At 45.1% G+C, this 22085-nt stretch overlaps 1 protein-coding gene across 2 annotated transcripts in view; it reads right to left on the reverse strand.

The window, feature by feature from the left end:
* Positions 1-16503, reverse strand: part of LOC105497806 (pre-mRNA processing factor 3) — a 32995-nt gene extending 16492 nt beyond the window's left edge. The window contains exons 1-7 of one of the 2 annotated variants that reach the window (XM_011769190.3): positions 16388-16503; positions 12912-13104; positions 12128-12258; positions 9540-9686; positions 4630-4713; positions 4194-4414; positions 2106-2412 (exon numbers count right to left, since the gene is read on the reverse strand). In XM_011769190.3, coding sequence (XP_011767492.1) covers positions 2106-2412; positions 4194-4414; positions 4630-4713; positions 9540-9686; positions 12128-12258; positions 12912-13056 — 1035 coding nt within the window. In that variant the 5' untranslated portion in view covers positions 13057-13104; positions 16388-16503. Of the gene's footprint in view, positions 1-2105; positions 2413-4193; positions 4415-4629; positions 4714-9539; positions 9687-12127; positions 12259-12911; positions 13105-15765; positions 16168-16387 lie in introns of those variants that run through there. The other variant, XM_011769191.3, reaches the window with a different exon arrangement.
* Positions 16504-22085: the final 5582 nt, after the last annotated feature.

Genomic DNA, 22085 nt, shown 5'->3' on the forward strand with positions numbered 1-22085 from the left:
TACAGGCATCTGCCATCACGCCTGGCTAATTATTTTGTATTTTTAGTAGAGTAGGAGTTTCACCGTGTTAGCCAGGATGGTCTCAATTTCCTGACCTCGTGATCCGCCCACCTCGGCCTCCCAAAGTGCTGGGATTATAGGCATGAGTCATGACGCCTGGCCAATAATCCCAAATTTCAAAACATTTCCCCTTTGAACTCTTTACACCTAATGCAACAAATTCATTCTGAAAGTTTAGAAAGGAGTTGTTCTGCTTTATTTTATCCTTTATTTAGTTCATTTACATAGATCCTCACCTTCACCCTCTCCCTTCACTCCACAGTATATGCCTGCAGTAAATACACAGAAATAGAATTTTATGAAAACCTCACTCTGAGAGGATAAAAAGAAGGCAAAGGTCATTCAATATACAATCAATTCAACTCTCCAGGTGTACTTTCTGCAGGAAATTTTAACTCCAGGCAAGTCTTCCTCAGTCAGTCAGAATGTTTCAAATTGTTTCCCTCCACTTAGTTGTATGTGGAGAATTTTCAAACTCAATTTAGTATTTCCACTTATGTAGAAACTAATTAGGAAGTAAAATCTGTTTAAAACTTTTTTTTTGAGACGGAGTTTCGCTCTTTCGCTCAGGCAGGAGTGTAGTAGCGCGATCTTGGCTCACTGCAACCTCCACCTTCCAATTGCAAGTGATTCTCCTGCCTCAGCCTCCTAAGTAGTTAGGATTACAGGTGCCCGCCACCACGCTCGGCTAATTTTTGTATTTTTAGTAGAGATGGGGTTTCACCATGTCGGGCAGGCTGGTCTCGAACACCTGACCTTGTGATACACCCACCTCGGCCTCCCAAAGCGCTGGGATTATAGGCTTGAGCCACCTCGTCCTGCATATTTTCAAATTATTCATTGCTTTAAATCAGGGGTCCCCAACCCACCAGTCTGTGGCCTTTTAGGAACTGGGCTGTACAGCAGGAGGTGAGCAGGAGGCAAACCAACAAAGTTTCATCTGTACTTACAATTGCTCCCTATTACCTGCATTATGGTCTGAGCTCCACCTCCTGTCAGATCCGTGGTGGCATTAGATTCTCATAGGAGAGTGAACCCTATTGTGAACTGCACATGCCAGGGGGCTGTGTTGCACATTCCTTATGAGAATCTAATGCCTGATGATCTGTCACTGTCTCCTATCACACCCAGATGGGACCGTCTCAGCAGGAAAACAAACTCAAGGCTCCCAATGATTTTAGATTATGGTGAGTTATATAATTATTTCATCATATATTAAAATAAAATAATAATAGAAGTCAGCACAGTGGCTCACGCCTGTAATCCCAGCACTTTGGGAGGTCAAGGCAGGCAGACTACAAGGTCAGGAGTTTAAGACCAGCCGGGCCAACACAGTGAAACCCTGTCTCTACTAAAAATACAAAAAATTAGTCAGGCATGGTGGCGCACGCCTGTAGTCCCAGCTACTCAGGAGGCTGAAGCAGGAGAATGGCTTGAACCCAGGAAGTGGAGGCTGCAGTGAGCTGAGATTGCACCACTGCACTCCAGCCCAGGTAACAGTGCAAGACTCTGTCCCCGCTCCCCTGCCAAAAAAAGGTGGGTGTGGTGGCTCACGCCTGTAATCCCAGCACTTTGGGAGGACAAGGTGGGCAGATCACCTGACATCAGGAGTTCAAGACCAGCCTGACTAACATGGAGAAATCCCATCTCTACCAAAAATACACAATTAGTCAGGCGTGGTTGTGCATGCCTGTAATTCCAGCTACTCGAGGAGAATCACTTGAACCTGAGAGGCGGAGGTTGCAGTAAGCCGAGATCATGCCATTGCACTCCAGCCTGGGCAACAAGAGCAAAACTCCATCTCAAAAATAATAATAATGATAAAGTACACAATAAAGGTAATGTTCTTAAACCATCACAAAACCATCCTTACTCCAGGGGAAAAATTGTCTTCCATGAAATGAGTCCTTGATGCCAAAAAGGTTGAGGACTGCTGCTTTAAATGACCTATTTATCTAATTTCCTAGAACACAGAGATTTTACAATGTTTTCCTTTCAGCTTCTTAACTTTTTCTAAATTCTGTGTTATACTATAAGCCAGATACCTTTGTCCGTAATCGCTGAGCAATCTTCTCAAATTTGCCCTTGTCGTGGAATTTAAAAGTGCGTCTCTGGCGCTGGGAAGGGGCAATGGAGACTCGGGGGTCAAAAAAGGTATTGGATTCCATGTCTTCTGATGGCTTTTCTTTTAGTTGCTGCTTGAATTGTTCCCTCTTCACAGCACGAATATTGGCTTTCAGAGTAGGCATGCGGTGTGTCAGCTCAATCTCCTTGCCTGTTGCATCTACAGTGCGCCCTTGCTCATCCAGGATCAGTGGTGTAGGTTTCGTTTGGTCTTTTAACTCCACCTTCCTGAAAAATAGCCCGCAAAGAAATAAATCCTGTATGGAACATTAAGGCAAACAAAAAAACAAACAAAATAAAGCCAGGTGTGGTGGCTCAAGACTAGAACCACAGCATTTTGGGAGGCCAAGGCAGAGGGATCACTTGAGTCCAGGAGTTAGAGACCAATCTGGGCAACACAAGGCGATCCCATCTCAACAAAAAATTTAAAATTAGCTGGGTGTGGTGGCATATACTTTTGGTCCCAGCTACTCAGGAGGTTGAGAAGGGTCACTTGAGCCCAGAAGTTGAGGGTGCAGTGCCTTCTCCGTAAGAGTTATTGGATGGACGGGCGTGGTGGCTCACACTGTAATCCCAGCACTTTGGGAGGCTGAGGCAGGTGGATCGCTTGAGCCCAGGAGTTCGAGACCAGCCTTGGCAACATAGTGCAACCCCATCTCTACAAAAAATACAAAATTTAGATGGGCACCTGTAGTCCCAGCTACTTTGGAGGCTAAGGCAGAATTCCTTGAACCCAAGAAGTGGAGGTTACAGGGAGCCGAGATCACGCCACTGCACTCCAGCCTGGGCAACAGAGTGAGACTCCCTCTCAAAAAAAAAAAAAAGACGATAAAATAATTCTAGGGAACAATCTCATCAGTGAGTAATACCATCTTTCTTTTGAGACATGGTCTCACTCTGTTGCCCAGGCTAAAGTACAGAGCCATAATCACAGCTCATTGCAACCTCAACCTCCCAGGCTCAAAGAAATTCTCCCACCTCAGTCTCCTAAGTAGCTAGAATTACAGGCATGCTCTACCATGCCTGGCTAATTGTTGTATTTTTTAGAGAGATGGGGTTTTGCCATGTTGCCTAGGCTGGTCTTGAACTCCTGAGCTCAAGCAATCTGCCAGTCTCGGCCTCCCAAAGTGCTGGGATTACAAGTGTGAGTCACCACGACCTGCCAATAACATCTTGATTAAAAATATCAAAGTAGATATTTCAGCATACAAGACCACCAAAAGAAATGAGTTTATAAATTATATGAATTTACAATCCTATCTTTCTTTATCCCTGAATTCTTACGTCAGTCATGGGATGCCAGACCAACTGTAGATGCTAAAAAAAAAAAAAAAGTGTAACATCTTTGACCATTTGCAGAGGAACCTCAGATCTGATCTCACATAATGTGCTTTAATGGATAAATCTGAGTTTGAAACCAGGAAGGAAACCTGGCTCTATTGAGAGCTCCAATATCAGATGAATAACCTTAATCTCAGTTATATCAATCATAAGAAGATAATAAACCCTGCAACAACAGGGAAGCCAAGAGAAAAAATTCAACTGGTTAATCAATCACACATAAGAAATATGGAACTGTGAGAAATGATCTAGGTTCTGTGGAAAAAGAGGATCAGTAATTTTTTTTGTTGTTGTTGTTTTTGAGCCAGAGTCTCCCTCTGTCACCCAGGCTGGAGTGCAGTGGCACGATCTCAGCTCACTGCAAACTCTGCCTCCTGGATTCAAGTGATTCTCCTGCCTCAGCCTCCCGAGTAGCTGGGATAACAGGCATGCACCACCACGTCCAGCTAATTTTTATATTTTTAGTGGAGACGGGGTTTCATCATATTGGTCAGGCTAGTCTCAAACTCCTGACTCCTGACCTCAGGTGATCCACCTACCTCGGCCTCCCAAAGTGCTAGGATTATAGGCCTGAGGCACTGCGCCCAGCCAGATCAGTAACATTCAAAGGTATTTATTGCTTCTCAAACTTCAGAAATGAAAAGGTATTCCATGAAATAGACACTCACGGGGGAGCAATGCCCATGGCATGGAGATTAGCCAGGCCCACCATGTTGGCATTGCCGATGAGTCCTGGCTTCAGTGCCAGCTGGGCTTGGATTCGAGCTTGTAGTTCAGCTGCTTTCCTTGCCTTCTCAATGGCATCATTCATGAAAGTGGCAGCCTGGGAGGGCTGAATAGTGTTGCCAATTGGAAGTCGCTCTGGTTGGGAAGAAGAAGGAGTCTTTGGCTGTGAGATAGAGTAAAAGAAATCAGAGGCATTAAGACAGGCAGACAAATACACGTATGCATACACACAGATACACACATACACATCATGGTAGACTGTAGTAGATGATTATGAAGTAAAACATGCAGTCACCTCTTCTGGTCTCTCATTTTGAGTGGATGGCAAGAAATTCTGTGCCAAAGACTATTGTCTTCAGAGTAATCTAGACACAATACCTGAGGTGTAGGGGGGCTAATGAAGCTCAACTGTTTTTTCCTCTCCTCGATTTGTCGTGTTGCTGCCTCCATCATCTGTTTGATCTGCTCTCCAGGAAAAAAATTGAAAAACTGTTAATTTCTCCTCTTTACTACTCCCATTCAGGTTTTTAAACCCACAAGGCTCTCAGGTCTAGACACTTAAAATTTTTTGAATATACCACATACTGTCTACCATAGTGCAAAAAATTTAGTCAAGATTAAAGTGTGCACTGGAATTTTTCAACCCAAGTTCCTAAGGCAAGATTGGCATATTAGGTAGCAATACAATGTGATGACTGAGACTCTGGAGTCAGAGAAACCTGAGTTTGAATCTTTTTTTTTTTTTTGAGACAGAGTCTCACTGTGTCGCCCAGGCTGGAGTGCAGTGGTGCGATCTCAGCTTACTGCAAGCTCCGCCTCCCAGGTTTACGCCATTCTCCTGCCTCAGCCTCCAAGTAGCTGGGACTACAGGCACCCGCCACCACGCCCGGCTAGTTTTTTGTATTTTTAGTAGAGACGGGGTTTCACCACGTTAGCCAGGATGGTCTCGATCTCCTGACCTCGTGATCCACCCACCTCGGCCTCCCAAAGTGCTGGGATTACAGGCTTGAGCCACCGCGCCCGGCCCGAGTTTGAATCTTAACTCTGACACTTAATGCCTTTGTTATCTTGGATAAGGAACTTAGTCTCTAAACCTCCTAAGCGTCTAAAAGGGAGGAAAGAAACAGTACCTACCTTATAGTTCTATTGTAACCACTTAAATAATGCATGCAAACCTAACAGAACCTACACAAAATATTATGCTTAATTTTTTTTTTTTTAATTTTTGAGACGGAGTCTCACTCTGTGGCCCAGGCTGGAGTGCAGTGGCGCAATCTTGGCTCACTGCAAGCTCTGCCTCCCGGGTTCACGCCATTCTCCTGCCTCAGCCTCCCAAGTAGATGGGACTACAGGCACCCACCACTACACTCGGCTAATTTTTTGTATTTTTAGTAGAGACGGGGTTTCACCCTGTTAGCCAGGATGGATTTTGTATTTTTAGTAGAGACAGGGTTTCACCCTGTTAGCCAGGATGGTCTCAATCTCCTTATCCGCCTGCCTTAGTCTCCCAAAGTATTGGGATGAAAGGCGTGAGCCACTGCTCCCAGCCTATACTTAATTTTTTTAAAAAAATCATGATATTAGTACTTGAACTACTAGTTTGAGAAACAAGAGACGATGGTGCAAAGACCTGCTCCCTTGTCTCTATAAACCCCTTCTGTCCTAAAGAAGTTCAGAATGATAAGCTTTGAGGGTATAGTCAAACAACTCCTCTTGCATTTTGCAAAAAGAGCTTCCAGATATTTTTAAAAATTTGTCTTTAACATTTTTTCTTGAATAGGTGATATTCAAAATTCAAAAATTACAGAAGGGTCAGGCATGGTGGCTCACGCCTGTAGCACTTTGAGAGGCTGAAGTGGGTGAATCACTTGAGGTCAGGAGCTGAAGACCAGCCTGGCTAATATGGTGAAACACCATCTCTAGTAAAAATACAAAAATTAGCCAGGTGTGGTGGTGGGCGCCTGTAATGCCAGCTACTCAGGAGGCTGAGGCAGGAGAATTGCTTGAACCCAGAAGGCGGAGGTTATTGTTAGCCAAGATCATGCCACTGCACTCCCGCAGTGACATCTCTAAATAAATAAATAAATAAATAAATAAGAAAATAAAAAATTACAGTGCTGGGCGCAGTGGCTCACGCCTGTAATCCTAGCACTTTGGGAGGTCAAGGTAGGTAGATCACGAGGTCAGTTGTTTGAGACCAGCCTGCCCACCATGGTGAAACTAAATTTAGTCTCTACTAAAAATACAAAATTAGCTGGGCATGGTGATGCACATCTGTAATCCCAGCTACTCAGGAGGCTGAGACAGGAGAACTGCTTGAATCCAAGAGGCGGAGGCTGCAGTGAGCTGAGACTGCACCACTGCACTCCAGCCTGGGCAACAGTGCAAGAGCGAGACTCCATCTCAAAAAATAAAATAAAATAAAATAATAAAATGAAAAATTACAGGCTGGGTCGGTGGCTCACGTCTGTAATACCAGCACTTTGGGAGGCCGAGGCAGGCGGATCGTGAGGTCAGGAGTTCAAGACCAGCCTGACCAACATGGTGAAACCCCGTCTCTACTAAAAATACAAAAAAATTAGCCAGGCGTGGTGGTGTGCGCCTGTAATCCCAGCTACCTGGGTGGCTGAGGCAGAAGAATAGCTTGAACCCCAAAGGCGGAGGTTGCAGTGAGCCAAGATCACGCCATTGCACTCCAGCCTGGGTGACAGAGCAAGACTCTGTCTCAAAAAAAAAAGAAAAATTGCAAAAGGATATATTGTGAATACATCCATCCCTATTCTCCATAAAAAACATCATCAGGCCAGGCACAGTGGCTCATGCCTGTAATCCCAGCACTTTGGGAGGCCGAGGCGGGGGGATCACAAGGTCAGGAGATCAAGACCATCCTAACATGGTGAAACCCTGTCTCTACTAAAAATACAAAAAATTAGTTGGGCGTGGTGGTACGTGCCTGTAGTCCCAGCTACTCAGAAGACTGAGGCAGGAGAATGGTGTGAACCCAGGAGGCAGAGGTTGCAGTGAGTTGAGATCGCGCCACCATACTCCAGCCTAAGTGACAGAGCGAGACTCCATCTCAAAAAGAAAAGAAAAGAAAAGAATCAGCTGGGCGTGGTAGCTCACTCCTCTAAGTCCAGCACTTTGGGAGGCTTAGGCAGGAGGATCGTTTCAGCCCAGGAGTTCAAGACCAGCCTGGGCAACGTGGCAAAACTCCATCTTTACAAAAAATACAAAAATCAGCCAGGCATGGTGGCCTGTAGTCCCAGCTACTTGGGAAGCCAAGGTGGGAGGATCACTCAAGCCCGGGAGGCAGAGGTTGCAGTAAGCCAAGATCTCGCCACTGAACTCCAGGCTAGAGGACAGAGTGAGACCTTGCCTGAAAAACAAAAACAGGCTAGACATGGTGGCTCACGCCTGTAATCCCAGCACTTTGGGAGGCAGATCACTTGAGGTCAGGAGTTCCAGACCAGTCTGGTTAATATGGTGAAACCCCATCTCTACTAAAAATACAAAATTAGCCATGCATGGTGGCACATGCCTATAGTCCCAGCTACTTGGGGGGCTGAGATAGGAGAATCACTTGAACCTGGGAGGCGGAGGCTGCAGTGAACCGAGATCGCACCAGCGTGCTCCAGCCTGAGTGACAGAGAGAGACATCTCCAAAAAAAAAAAAAAATCACCCATTTCTTTCCTTCTGTAAATATCACATATATGCAAATCCACCCATCTATATTTCTGTGTATGTTCTATTACCCCCCTCAAATATTAAATGGTAAACACTTATTGTTCATGTGGTATCAAAATTATTTAACACTACCAATTGAAAAAACACAAATATTTCCTGTTAAAAAAAAATACAAAGTCAACTTAAAATTATTTATTAGTGGATTATATCTTCTTTGCATTATGTTTGGAAATTCTCCTCTGTCATCAAGATGAGTTCTGATCATTTCATTTAATTTTCTCAATGACTCAGTGACGTAGGTAATTAGGCAAATAATGTACATAACACACCTTGCTGGCCACAGTAAATGGCAATTTCAATACCCTTACCTGGAATACTCCTGGTCAAATAAAAGAATGCTAAAACATAAAGCAAGAAATAAAATTTTCCCAAATGCTGGCCTGGCGCAGTGGCTCACACCTGTAATCCCAGCCGTTTGGGTGGCTAAGGTGGCAGATCACTTGAGGCCAGGAGTTCCAGACCAGCCTGGCCAACATGGCAAAACACCGCTTCTACTAAAAATACAAAAATTAGCCAGGCGTAGTGGTGTGCGCACGTAGTCCCAGCTACTCCGGAGGCTGAGGCAGGAGAATCACTTAAACCTGGGAGGTGGAGGTTGCCGTGAGCTGAGATCACACCACTACACTCCAGCATGGGCAACAGAGTGAAACTCCATCTTAAAAAAAAAAAAAAGGCCGGGCGCGGTGGCTCAAGCCTGTAATCCCAGCACTTTGGGAGGCCGAGGCGGGTGGATCACGAGGTCAGGAGATCGAGACCATCCTGGCTAACATGATGAAACCCCGTCTCTACTAAAAATACAAAAAACTAGCCGAGCGTGGTGGCGGACGCCTGTAGTCCCAGCTACTCGGAGGCTGAGGCGGGAGAATGGCGTGAACCCGGGAGGTGGAGCTTGCAGTGAGCCGATATCGCGCCACTGCACTCCAGCCTGGGCGACAGAGCGAGACTCCGTCTCAAAAAAAAAAAAAAAAAAAAAAAAAAACTTCCCCAAATGCTAAACACTAATTTAAATCAAGATCACAATAAGGTGAGGCACGCTGGCTCCCGCCTGTAATCCCAGCACCTGGGAGGCCGAGGTGGGCAGATGACCTAAGGTCAGAAGTTCGAAACCAGCCTACCCAACATGGTGAAACCCCGTCTCTACTAAAAGAAATACAAAAAATAAGTCAGGCACGGTGGCTCACTCCTGTAAACCTAGCACTTTGAGAGGCCGAGGCGAGCGCATCACCTGAGATCATGAGTTCAAGACCAGCCTGGCCAAGATGGTGAAACCCCGTCTCTACTAAAAATACAAAAATGAGCCGGGCTTGGTGGCGGGTACCTGTAATCCCAGCTACTTGGGAAGCTGAGACAGGACAATCGCTTAAACCCGGGAGGCAGAGGTTGCAGTGAGCTGAGATCGCACCACTGCACTCCAGCCCGGGTGATAACAGCAAAACTCCATTTCGAAAAAAAAAAAAAAAAAAATCACAATAAATACAGACCCATGCACCTTTTGCTTCTTCAACTCACAAAACCACTTTGCTTCCAGTCCCTAATTACTAACCTGGAGCTTAGTCAGCATGCCAGGGCTCTCTGATGGAGGCCCAGGGATCACTTCTGGCTCTTCTTCCACCTCCTCAAAACGGGGTATTCGTCGCTTCTTTACTCCTGATGATTCTTTAGAGATCTCAGAGTCATCACCAAACACCTCCTAAGGGAACCCAAGATGAAAGAAAAGCTGTATCCTTCCCCGTGGGGAGAACAGAAGAATTATCCTAGCCCCTACCAGCAGTTTCTGGCTATTCCCAGGGGAATATGATATAACCTTGCAAATAGCCACCTGCCAGAAGCAGGGTCTACTAGACTCTCCATCAAGTGGACCATCTCACCCAACTTCAACATTCTCCTAATCCAGTCAAACAAATTTCATTCCTATGTTCTTATAAATGTTCCCATCTTAAGGTCTTTGCAAATGCTACTGCCCACATTTATGATTTCTCTCAACTTTTCCACAACCCCTGTTCCAAATCCTGCCTAAAACTCACCTCCTCCAAGAAGTTTTCCTCATTACAACCTTATCCCACTCTGATTAAACTTTTTGTTTCACATTCTCTTATCATGTAAGAGCTTGGTTCATATTAGGTTAAATTACACTGTTGATATTCTGTTTGCCAAGTGTTAAGTATTTCAATGTTAGTATAATTTTCCCAACTAAGTCTAAGCTCTTCCAGGACACGGGCTTTCTCTTTCTTCTTCAGTAATCCCCATTAACACTTTGTTTTCATCAAACAATGGAAACTCAAATATGATGACTAATTTGCAAGGTGAATTTAACAGGACCGAGAGTGGCCAACTGGAAGGGACAATGGGAAAAAGCAAATGTACACACCGGTGGTAGGCTTTGGGTGACATCCCCTCTTCACTAGGAGGGCTCGTGTTTTGCAAGGACATATCCTCGGCCAGGGGCGAGCGCTTCCTGGAACTCCTACAGTTCAAGAAAAAGGACTCTCCCATAATATATTGTGTGGGGTGGGGACTTGAATGGACCAAAAATGGGACCCGTATCCCAAAGCTATCTAGACACCTCCTTCAAGAAGCCATTTTTATTAATCCCACCCAATGTAGTCACTTCATTCACAGCATGCCCTCAGCACTCATACAGAAGTATGCCCTACTGGTCAGATGCAGTGGCTCATGTCTGTAATTGTAGCACTTTGGGAGGCCGAGGCGGGCGGATCATGAGGTCAGGAGTTTGAGGTCAACCTGATCAACATGGTGAAACCCCGTCTCTACTAAAAATACAAAAATTAACCGGGCATGGTGGCATGTGCCTGTAATCCCAGCTACTCAGGAGGCTGAGGCAGGAGAATCACTTGAACCTGGAAGGTGGAGGTTGCAGTGAGCCGAGATTGTGCTACTGCACTCCAGCCTGGGCAACAGAGTGAGACTCAGCCTCAAAAAAAAAAAAAAAAAAAAAAAAAAAGCAAAGCAGTATGCCCTATCGTGACATAATCTTCACTGTACAGATCTGTGTATACTGTGGCTCAATCATTCCCCCTTAAATATAACAAAATTCAACATAAGTCTGAAATTCTATAGCCAACCCTAAAATTTACATGAAACTGCTACTTAGATTTTATAATACGTAAATATATATTTTGTGATACTCCTGCCTCTTCTAAATTGCAACTCCTCGGCTCAAGAGATCCTCTTGCCTCAGCTTCCCAAGTAGCTGGGATTACAGGCACATGCCATAGTGCCTGGCAAATTACAAACTGTTTTAAGGCCAGCACTATCTCTCCTTCTCTGATCACCCTACAATGCTCTAAACACAAAGGGCACAAATCTCTCTGGTTTTTTTTTAGTTCCATAGCCTGGCCAGGGAACCAAGCAGACATTATATTCACTCTTTTCCCTCAGGAAAAGCAATGGGATAGCCAAGGTATCAAAAGAACTTCGGAAGGTTTGATAGGAGTCGCAGAATTTTTTTTTTCTAAAGAGGGATACTGGGAAATGAGTAGAAAGACAGACTACTTGATACTGCTAATACTGAAAAAGGCCAGGATCAGTCAGCAACTACAGAATAAAAAGTGTAGTAGTTAAGGGGGTACTGACAACTCCTCCAAGTGTTTCACTTCTGGCACCAGAGGACCAGCAATATGCCATAGAGCAAATGGTAAGCTCTCAAGAATATAATAAATAATAGTTACTTTTTTGGTATCCTATCTACAAGTGCATTGCAGAGAAACCTCTACAAAGAGGCAACAAGGAGGTCTACAGCTCAGGTACCAGTGGAGTCACATTCTAAAACAACTTATTAGGCCTCAAATAAATCAAACATAAAATCTTAGAGCAATCAGTTTATAGGTAAGAAGGAAAAAAAGGAAATATGGAGAAACATGAGAACCAAAACTCCTGTTATTTAAAAAAAGACAAAGCTACCAATTATTTATTTGGATATTTAAACCCATGAACTTAGGTAGTTCAGATGGTGATGACACAAATTCACCTCTCCTACTTTAATGTCTAAGTACCTCTCTTGAACATTTGCTGCTCTAAATAGAGGATATCAACGTGTGAACTGGTAAGCTCAGCAACTCTGTTACCATTCAAAACAGTCCTGAGCTCATTAGACAGTAAATTGTAACCTACCTTTAGCTCTCGTTTTCTGCTCCTGTCACTGCTAGACTTGGAATGCCTAGAGCTTCGGCCTTCCTCCACAGCCTCAAAGAGTTTGTCCACAAATCGGAGAGTAGAATCATCAAGAAAAGGTTTCAGATGATCTGACAGGAAGAAAGGCAGTGGTAGGATTGGAAAGGTAAGACTACATAGTCTAATACTAGGCCTATAACAGGTACCAACACTGGAATTTTATTCCCAGGAGTGAAACAAATTTTAAGTTTTTTTCTACGATTCCCATCTCTCTTACATTGAATGACCTTGCCCTATGAGGTGAAAATAGTTATAATTTTTTGGAGTGGGAAGTCGTACAGTCAGAGCAACCTGTTTACGTTGAACATCAAGTTTAAGATGAATAACCACCCTAACCTTTCCCAAATAGCAAGTTGTAGGAGACTACCATTAACAAAATCTACCTCCTTCAAGCTTTTTTATGTATTTCATAAAGACTTTTATATGTTGAGATGTCAATCTGAATCTGAATATGCCTATCTGACTTAAGCATACTTCCTAAGTAAATCTAACTTAGGTGACTCGGTATGGTAGCCAAAGATTTAAAATCTATCATAAATAACATAAAAAATAAACAATAAGAGAAAAAGCAAATTATGATTTAGCCTATTTTCATTATAATACAGATGAAAACAAAATATGGCCTGCCCTTTTTTTAGATGTTCCCAACAGAGAGAATTTTAGGGAAGTTCAGTGTTTGGGGTCACCCTATATGTTAAGACAAAAGCTGCAGAAAGGTACATACCGGCTGCCTTCTTCTTGTCCATGCCCTTCCCCACACAGTTCAATGCTGCTGTGACCACTGTAGGCTCTGAGAAACCCAGGACCCTCTTCACTGTCTTCTCTATCCATGGTTTCAGCTCATCCAGCTCCCTCTTAGACAGTGCCATTTTGCAGGAAAAAGAGAACAATAGCTCAAACTGGACTCAATACTACACCTAAAAACAAAAAGAGACAAGTTAGAGAATAAGAAAAAACTAAAGTGGGTTGGGTGCAGTGGCTCATGCCTGTAATCCCAGCACTTTGAGAGGCCAAGGTGGGTGGACTGCTTGAGGTCAGGAGTCAGAGACCAGTCTGGCCAACAGAGTGAAATCCTGTCTCTACTAAAAATACAAAAAAATTAGCTGGGCGTGGTAGCATGAGCCTGTAATCCCAGCTACTCCGGAGGCTTAGGCAGGGGAATAACCAGGGAGGTGGAGCTTGCAATGAGCCAAAATCACACCACTGCACTCCAGCCTGGGTGACAGTGAGACTCTGGCTCAAAAAAAAAAAAAAAAAAAAAAGACTAAAGTGATCCAGGGAAATGGTTAGTGCATCAGGAATGCAATCCCCACCCCTATTCTCAATCCCTAGACAAGTTCTTCCAACTCATTTGAAGGCAAGTATTTTCCCCAAGAACCTTATCTCAAAGCAGAAAGAGATCCCATTTGATTTTTAACTCTTAAGTTGATCAATGAAATCTGTGGAATAAATAAACTCTGTGAATAAGCTACGTCTGAGAGATTAATTCTAGCTTCTTTCTTGATCCCGTCATATCAACAAGGACTTGCAAACCTAGCAACACTAGAACAAAACTAAAAAAGCCCATCCAGAGGCCAGCTTCTCCATTCTTCCTACTTCCAGGTAGGCATTCCCTAATCCAACCCTGACTTATGTAGGATTCCCTTCTTTTAAGATATGCAAGTAAAACAGGTTTATCCAGGTCAGTCATCCTGGATATTAAATTAAATCTCATGATCCTTAAGAATGTTCTCTCACATTTTTCTGTGGTCATATTCATCCCAGTGGGAATTCTGCATACAGATAATTATCATGTTCAATCTACAGGGTCTCCATCAGCTGACTTGATGATCCTTCAGCTCAGAAAAGAATACGCTCATTTTTCTTTTGAGACAGAGTCTCACTCTGTCGCCAAGGCTGGAGTGCAGTGGCGTAACCTTGGTTCACTGCAACCTCCATCTCCTGAGTTCAAGCAATTCTCCTGCCTCAGCCTCCCAAGTAGCTGGGACTACAGGCATGCACCACCACGCCTGGCCAATTTTGCAGTTTTAGTAAAGACACGGTTTCACCGTATCAGCCAGGTAACTCCTTACCTAAAGTGATCTGCGCACCTTGGCCTCCCAAAGTGCTGGGATTACAGGCATGACCCACTGCACCCGTCTCTACTAAAAATACAAAAATTAGACGGGCGAGGTGGTGGGCACCTGTAATCCCAGCTACTCATGAGGCAGAGGCAGAAAAATCGCTTGAACCTAGGAGGCGGAGGTTGCGGTGAGCCAAAATCACGCCACTGCATTCCAGCCTGGGCGACAGAGTTAAACTGTATCGCCAAAAAAAAAAAAAAAAGAAAGCCAGGTGCAGTGGCTCACGCCTGTAATCCCAGCACTTTGGGAGGCTGAGGCGGGTGGATTACCTGACATCAGGAGTTCGAGACCAGCCTGGCCAACATGGTGAAACCCCATCTCTATTAAAAACACAAGTATTAGCTGGGCGTGGTGACCTGCACTTGTAATCCCAGCTACTCCGGAGGCTGAGACAGGAGAATCCCTTGAACCTGGAAGGCGGAGGTTGCAGTGAGCCGAGATCGCGCCACTGCACTCCAGCCTGGGCGACAGAGCAAGACTCCGCCTCGGGGGAAAAAAAAGTGCCTAAATGAGAGTCAATAAATTGCACTGACCTCAATTTCTAAGCTCAGCTATTCCCAGGAGTGCCACTTATCAGAGATCTGGGAATCAGTTTTTCAAGATGTTTTAAGACATCTTTTCTCCAAAAAAATCCAGTCGGATTAACTTCTACATTCTTGGTAGGTTTAGCTTCTATACTAGAGTCTACAAGACTTGCTGCTGGCCAGGCATGGTGGCTCACGCCTGTAATCCCAGCACTTCGGGAGGCCGAGGTGGGCGGATCAGAAGGTCAGGAGATCGAGACCATCCTGGCTAACACGGTGAAACCATGTCTCTACTAAAAATACAAAAAATTAGCCAGGCGTGGTGGTAGGCGCCTGTAGTTCCAGCTACTCGGGAGGCTGAGGCAGGAGAATGGAGTGAACCTGGGAGGTGGAGCTTGCAGTGAGCCAAGATCACGCCACTGTACTCCAGCCTGGGTGACAGAGCCAAACTCCGTCTCAAAAAAAAAAAAAAAAAAAAAAAGACTTGCTGCCAAATAGTAGACTCACTTTTGGTATATCCAAAGGAAGCTAGCAGACTGAAGTGATGAAACTAAGACTGAAAGATTTTCTGCCTCAGTGACAAGTTACGTGAGTAATTCTATGGTGACTCTATTACCCCATAATGAGTAGACATACAGCCTACCAATTTCTACATATTACACACGTATTGCACAAAAGCAGCATATCCAGACGACTTAGAAAGTGAAAACAAGAGTTCACACAGAACAGTTAGGACACTGAGTTCCACCATTTACAGGCCCTTAGGCAAGTTAATTATTTGGAGCCACAGTTTACTCATCTTACAAAATGAGGACTGCCATATTTACATCTTAATTCATTCAATAAATATTTATTAACTACCAAGTGTCAAGCAATGTACTAAGTGCAGTGGATACACAAAACAGTGAGCAAAACTAACAAGAGTCCTCACCTTAACGGGTCTCATATTCCACTAGAATTGAATGATAGGCTACAAAGTATAAGCAATTTGAAAGCCCAAAGCAATAAATGAGGTGCCACTGTTACTTCCATAAGATGATGTGCAAACTAAACAGCCATGGACAGAAAAGTTTCAAACGGTAATTAGCTTTGTCACTAATCAAATGCTCAACAATAACTGTGAGGTGCAGGGGGAATGGGGGTGCGGAAGGAGAGCGAGGTACAATGATCTCTCAATGAGCAGGCAGCAGAATCCAAATCCAGTGTTCTGAAGGAATTCCTTACTCCGTGCTCTTGTTTGCTAGAACCTGAGTTTCCCTCTGCAGCCCCAAATCTTCTGTTTTTACTCTCCGTCACTCCAACCAGTCTCTTACTCTACCTTGTTCTACCCAAACTCCTCACCTCAGAGCTGGTCTCCCCACCCGGTCTGCTTCCCGCCCCCGCCCTTTTCCTCTCAACAATCTCATTCCAATCTCTTCTTCCACCAAACCAGGTACTCCTTTCACACTCCTTCCCGCTGAACCCTCCCGCTTCGATCCTCCCCTTGGACTAAGACCCCGGCCACAGTCGCGCGGACTGGAGTTACCCTCTCTGGGCCCGGGGCCACTACTCACCTCACAAACTTCAGCCCCTGAGACGGAGCCCGAACGTTACACCGGAACCGGAAACCTTCTGACCGCCCTACGGCCTGCCGTCGCTACCGCCACGGCCGCCGCCACGCCGCTGTCTCCCAACACGTGACCAAGGAGGGCTGGGCCGGCAATTCGCGCAGCCGTATTTGCCACTTTCTTGGAGGCTGAACGCATGCGTCGTAGAACCGAAAAGTTTGAGCAAGTTTCTTGCTTTCTATTTCCCGGGCTAAACCTATTAACTAGATTTCTGCCAAGTTAATGTTTTTAACTTCCTGAAGCGGAAATTGGGCTACTTGCAGTTTTCTTCATATGGAGAATAAGTGCGCAAAGGTAAACTTCGGATAGAATGAAGAGCGAGGCTTCTGCGTTTGTGTTCAAACACAGTCTTTCTGGTGGAAAGTAAACCCTTTCACAGTCGTGATCACTAGAATTAGCCACCCATCCTTAACCTTTCTCCCTAATTTAACAGTGGTGTCAGGCCGGGCGCCGTGGCTCACGCCTGTAATCCCAGCACTTTGGGCTCAATAAATGACAAGTGAGACCTACCAGTATTGCTTTCTCCATTCTATCAATAGGTCTATATATTTCCTTTTCTCCAAAATGAGGCTCTAACCTACTGACCCTTCCTTCTTTTTTTTTTTTTTTTTATTTTTTGAGACGGAGCCTCACTCTGTCGTCAGGCTGGAGTGCACTGGCGCTATCCCGGCTCACTAAAACTTCCGCCTCCCAAGTAGGTGGGACTACAGGCGCGCACCACCACGCCCAGCTAGCTTTTGTATTTTTAGTAGAGACGAGGTTTCACCATGTTGGCCAGGATGGTCTCGATTTTTTGACCTCGTGATCCGCCCACCTCGGCCTCCCAAAGTGCTGGGATTTCAGGCTTGAACCAGCACGCCTGGCCCCTACTGACCCTTTAAATCATAACAACGTGTGTGGGCAAAGATAGTTTGGAAAAAGGATGTCCAGTATTATGACACAATTTCTTTATGTGAGAAATGGAAAAAATTCCATTATTTTTATATTATAAACTATCCAAACTAAAATTCCAAAATGTCTTCTTGGTGGTAGGCTCACTAGAAGATGCAGTTGTTCTTCAGGGAGGTTATTCAAATTCCCCAGATAGTAGGAGATTTTTGTATCTAAAGATACAATGTACATACCAAGCCCCACCATCCCTGATGGGGCAGCATGACCTAAAAGGATAAAGCCTGGCTCTGAAGGAACCAGTTGGGGGAGCTTCAACTTGCTGCTCAACTTATTCACAAATCAGTTTCTCCACTTACAGCTTCTAACACCAATGTCTCACAAAATATTCACTCAAAAAAGTTTGTTGAATGGGTTAATGAGTTTCAACGTTGCAGGGTTGTCGTAAATTTATTTTGTTTTAGTGCTTCTAACAGTCTGAGTTCAATTCCCTATGGAGAAATGTGTTTCTAGAAACTGATTTTAGGCCAGGTGTGGTGGCTTACGCCTGTAATCCCAACACTTTGGGAGGTCGAGGCAGGTGGATCACTTGAGGTCAGGAGTTTGAGACCAGTCTGCCCAACATGGTGAAAATCTACCTCTCCTAAAAAAATGCAAAAATTAGCTGGGAGTGGCAGTGGGCACCTGTAATCCCAGCTACTCAGGAGGCCTAGGCAAGGGAGTTGCTTGAACTCTGGAGGTGGAGGTTGCAGTGAGCCAAGATCACAACACTGCACTGCAGCCTGGGCAACAGAGGGAGACTCCGTTTCAACAAAACAAAACTTATTTTATTTCCAATTTTTAGAATTGGATACATTTAAACTGTAGCCTTCCAGTTACTAGCTGTGTTTCCTTCACGTAATTTTTTCTGAGATTGTTTCCTCAATTATAGAATAAGAATCTCTACTTCAAAAAGGTATCGTGAGGATTAAATGTAATGTGTAAGACACAGTTAGTGTGGTACTGGCATAAGAACAGGCACATAAACCAACCAAAGAGAATGGGGGGCTGGGCGGAGTGGCTCAAGCCTGTAATCCCAGCATTTCGGGAGGCCGAGGCGGGTGGATCACAAGGCCAAGAGATCGAGACCATGCTGGCCAACATGGTGAAACCCCGTCTCTCCTAAAAATACAAAAATTAGCCGGGCGTGGTGGCAGGTGCCTGTAGTCCCAGCTCCTGGGGAGGCTGAGGCAGAAGAATCGCTTGAACGCAGGAGGTGGAGGTTGCAGCGAGCCAAGATTGCACCACTGCATTCCAGTCTGGCGACAGAGCGAGACTCCGTCTCAAAAAAAAAAAAAAAAAAAAAAGGAGAATAGAGAGCCCAGAATAAACACTCACATATGTGGTCAGCTGATTTTTTTTTTTTTTTCCTTTTCTTGAAATGGCGTTTTGCTCTTGTTGGCCAGGCTGGAGTACAATGGCGCAATCTTGGCTCACCGCAACCTCCGCCTCCCAGGTTCAAGCAATTCTCCTGCCTCAGCCTCTGGAGTAGCTGAGATTACAGGCAAGCGCCATCAAGCCAAGCTCGTTTTGTATTTTTTTCTTCTTCTTCTTTTTGAGACGGAGTCTTGCTCTGTCGCCCAGGCTGGATTGCAATGGCACAATCTCAATTCCCTGTAATCTCCACCTCCTGGGTTCAAGCGATTCTCCTGCCTCAGCCTCCCGAGTAGCTGGAACTACAGGCGCGCACCACCACACTGGGCTAATTTCTTGTAGTTTTAATAGAGACGGGGTTTCACCGTGTTAGCCAGGATGGTCTCGATCTCCTGACCTCGTGATCTGCCCGCCTCGGCCTCCCAAAGCGCTGGGATTACACGCGTGAGCCACCGCGCCTGGCCTCATTTTGTATTTTTAGTAGAGATGGGGTTTCACCATGTTGGTCAGGCTGGTCTGGAACTCTCGACCTCAGGTGATCCACCTGCCTCAGCCTCCCAAAGTGCTGGGATTACAGGCATGAGCCACTGTGCCCGGCCCTTTTTTTTTTTTTTTTTTTTCCAAACGGAGTCTCCCTCTGTTGCCCAGGCTGGAGTGCAGTGGCACAATCTTGGCTCACTGCAACCTCTGCCTCCTGGGTTCAGCCAATTCTCCTGCCTCAGCTGGAACTACAGGCACATGGCACCACGCCCGGCTAATTTTTTTTTTTTTTTTTTGCATTTTTATTAGGGGTTTCACCATATTGGCCAGGCTGGTCTTGAACTCCTGACATCGTGATCTGCCCGCCTCAGCCTCCCAAAGTGCTGGGATTACAGGCATGAGCCCCTGCGACTGGCCATGGTCAGCTGATTTTTGACAAAGGTGCCAAGACTATTCAATGGGAAAAGGACAGTCTGTTTAACAAATGATGCTGGGAAAAGCAGATATCCATATACATAAGAGTTAAGTTGGACCCCCTACCTCATACCATATACAAAAATGAATTCAAAATGGATCTAAGACCTGAATATAAGAAATATACAGCCGGGCGCAGTGGCTCACGCCTGTGATTCTAGCACTTTGGGAGGCCGAGGCGGGCGGATCACAAGGTCAGGAGATCGAGACCATCCTGGCTAACATGGTGAAACCCTGTCTGTACTAAAAATACAAAAAATTAGCCAGGCGCGGTGGTGGGTGCCTGTAGTCCCAGCTACTCAGGAGGCTGAGGCAAGAGAATGGTGTGAACCCGGGAGGTGGAGCTTGCAGTGAGCCGAGATCACGCCACTGCACTCCAGCCTGGGCGACAGAGCAAGACTCCGTCTCAAAAAAAAAAAAAAAAAAAAAAGAAATATACAAAAACTAGGGGTTAGGCACAGTGGCTCACCCCTATAATTTCAGCATTTTGGGAGACTGAGGCTGGAAGATGACTTGAGGTCAGGTCAGGAGTTTAAGACCAGCCTGGTCAACATGATGAATCAATTCCCGTCTCTACTGAAAACAGAAAAATTCACCAGGTGTGGTGGCACACTCATGTAGTCCCAACAACTTGGGAAGCTGAGGCAGGAGAATCACTTGAACTCAGGAGGCAGAGGTTGCAGTGAGCTGGGATCACGCAACTGCACTCCAGCCTGGATGACAGAGGGAGACCCTGTCTCAAATAAATAAATGCATACATAAAAGTAGGGCTAGGTGCAGTGGCTCACATCAATAATCCCATGCGACTGCACTCCAGCCTGGATGACAGAGGGAGATTTTATCTCAAATAAATAAATAAATAAATGTAGGGGTGGGTGCAGTGGCTCGCATCTGTAACCCAGCACTTTGGGAGGCTGAGGCAGATAGATCACTTGGGGCCAGGAGCTCTAGACCGCCTACCCAACATGGTGAAATCCCATCTCTACTAAAAATACAAAAATTAGTTGGGCATGGTGGTGCATGCCTGTAATCCCAGCTACTCAGGAGGCTGAGGCACTAGAATCTCTTGAACCTGGGAGGCAGAGGTTGCAGTGACTCAAGATCGTCCCACTGCACTCCAGTCTGGGCCACAGAGTGAGATTCTTTTTTTTTTTTTTTTTTTTGGAGACACAGTATCGCTGTATGCCCCAGGCTGGAATGCACTGGTGCGATCTTGGCTCACTGCAACCTCTGCCTCCCAGTTTCAAGCAATTCTCATGCCTCAGCCTCCCGAGTAGCTGGAATTACAGGCGCCTGCCATCATGCCCGGCTAATTTGTGTATTTTTAGTAGAGACGGGTTTCGCCATGTTGGTCAGGCTGGTCTGCAACTCCTGGCCTCAAGGGATCCGCCTGCCTTGGCCTCCCAAACTGCTGGGATTACAGATGTGAGCCACTGCGCCCGGCCTAGGGTGAGACTCTTGTCTCAAAAAACACCTAAAACTAAAGAGCAATAACTGTTAAACTCTTAGAGGAAAATACAGGAGAACAAGAGAGTATCTTTATGACATTGGATTTGGTGATAATTTCTTGGATGTGATGCCAAACATGCAGTCAAACAAAGGAAAAACAGATGAATTGGACTTCATCAAAATTTAAAGTTTTGTGCATTAAATGACACTATCAACAGAATGAAAAGGCAGCCCACAGAAAGTGAGAGAATATTTGCAAGAGATTAATATCCAGAATATATTAAGAACACTTACAACTCAACAATGAAACAGCCTAATTTTTTTTTTTTTTTTTTTTTTTTTTGAGACAGAGTCTGCTCAGTCACCCAGGCTGGAGTGCAGTAGCACAATCTTGGCTCACTGTAACCTCTGCCTCCCAGGTTCAAGCAATTCTCCTGCCTCAGCCTCCCGAGTAGCTGAAATTACAGGCACATGCCACCAGGCCTGGCTAATTTCTGTATATTTAGTAGAGACAGAGTTTTGCCATGTTGGCCAGGCTGGTCTCGAACTCCTGGCCTCAAGTGATCTGCCGGCCTCAGCCTCCAAAACTGCTGGGATTACAGGGGTAAGCCATTGTGCCTGGTCAAAACAGCCTAATTCAAAAACAGGCAAAACACTTGAATATATGTATATTCAAAGAAGACAAAAAATGGCAAATAAGCACATGGAAAGATGCTCCACAGCCTGAGTTATTAGGGAAATGCAAAGTAAAACCACAAGGAAATACCACTTCACATCCAGTAGGATGGCTACTATAAAAATAAAAATAAAATAAAATAAAATAAAAGAGGTCAGGTGCAGTGGCTCATGCTTATAATCCCAGCACTTTGGGAGGCCGAGGCGGGTGTATAGCTTGAGCCTGAGAGATCAAGGTGGCAGTGAACTGTGATCATGCCACCGC

The sequence above is a fragment of the Macaca nemestrina genome, chromosome 1, assembly GCF_043159975.1.
Source record: "Macaca nemestrina isolate mMacNem1 chromosome 1, mMacNem.hap1, whole genome shotgun sequence".
Lineage (NCBI taxonomy): Eukaryota > Metazoa > Chordata > Mammalia > Primates > Cercopithecidae > Macaca > Macaca nemestrina.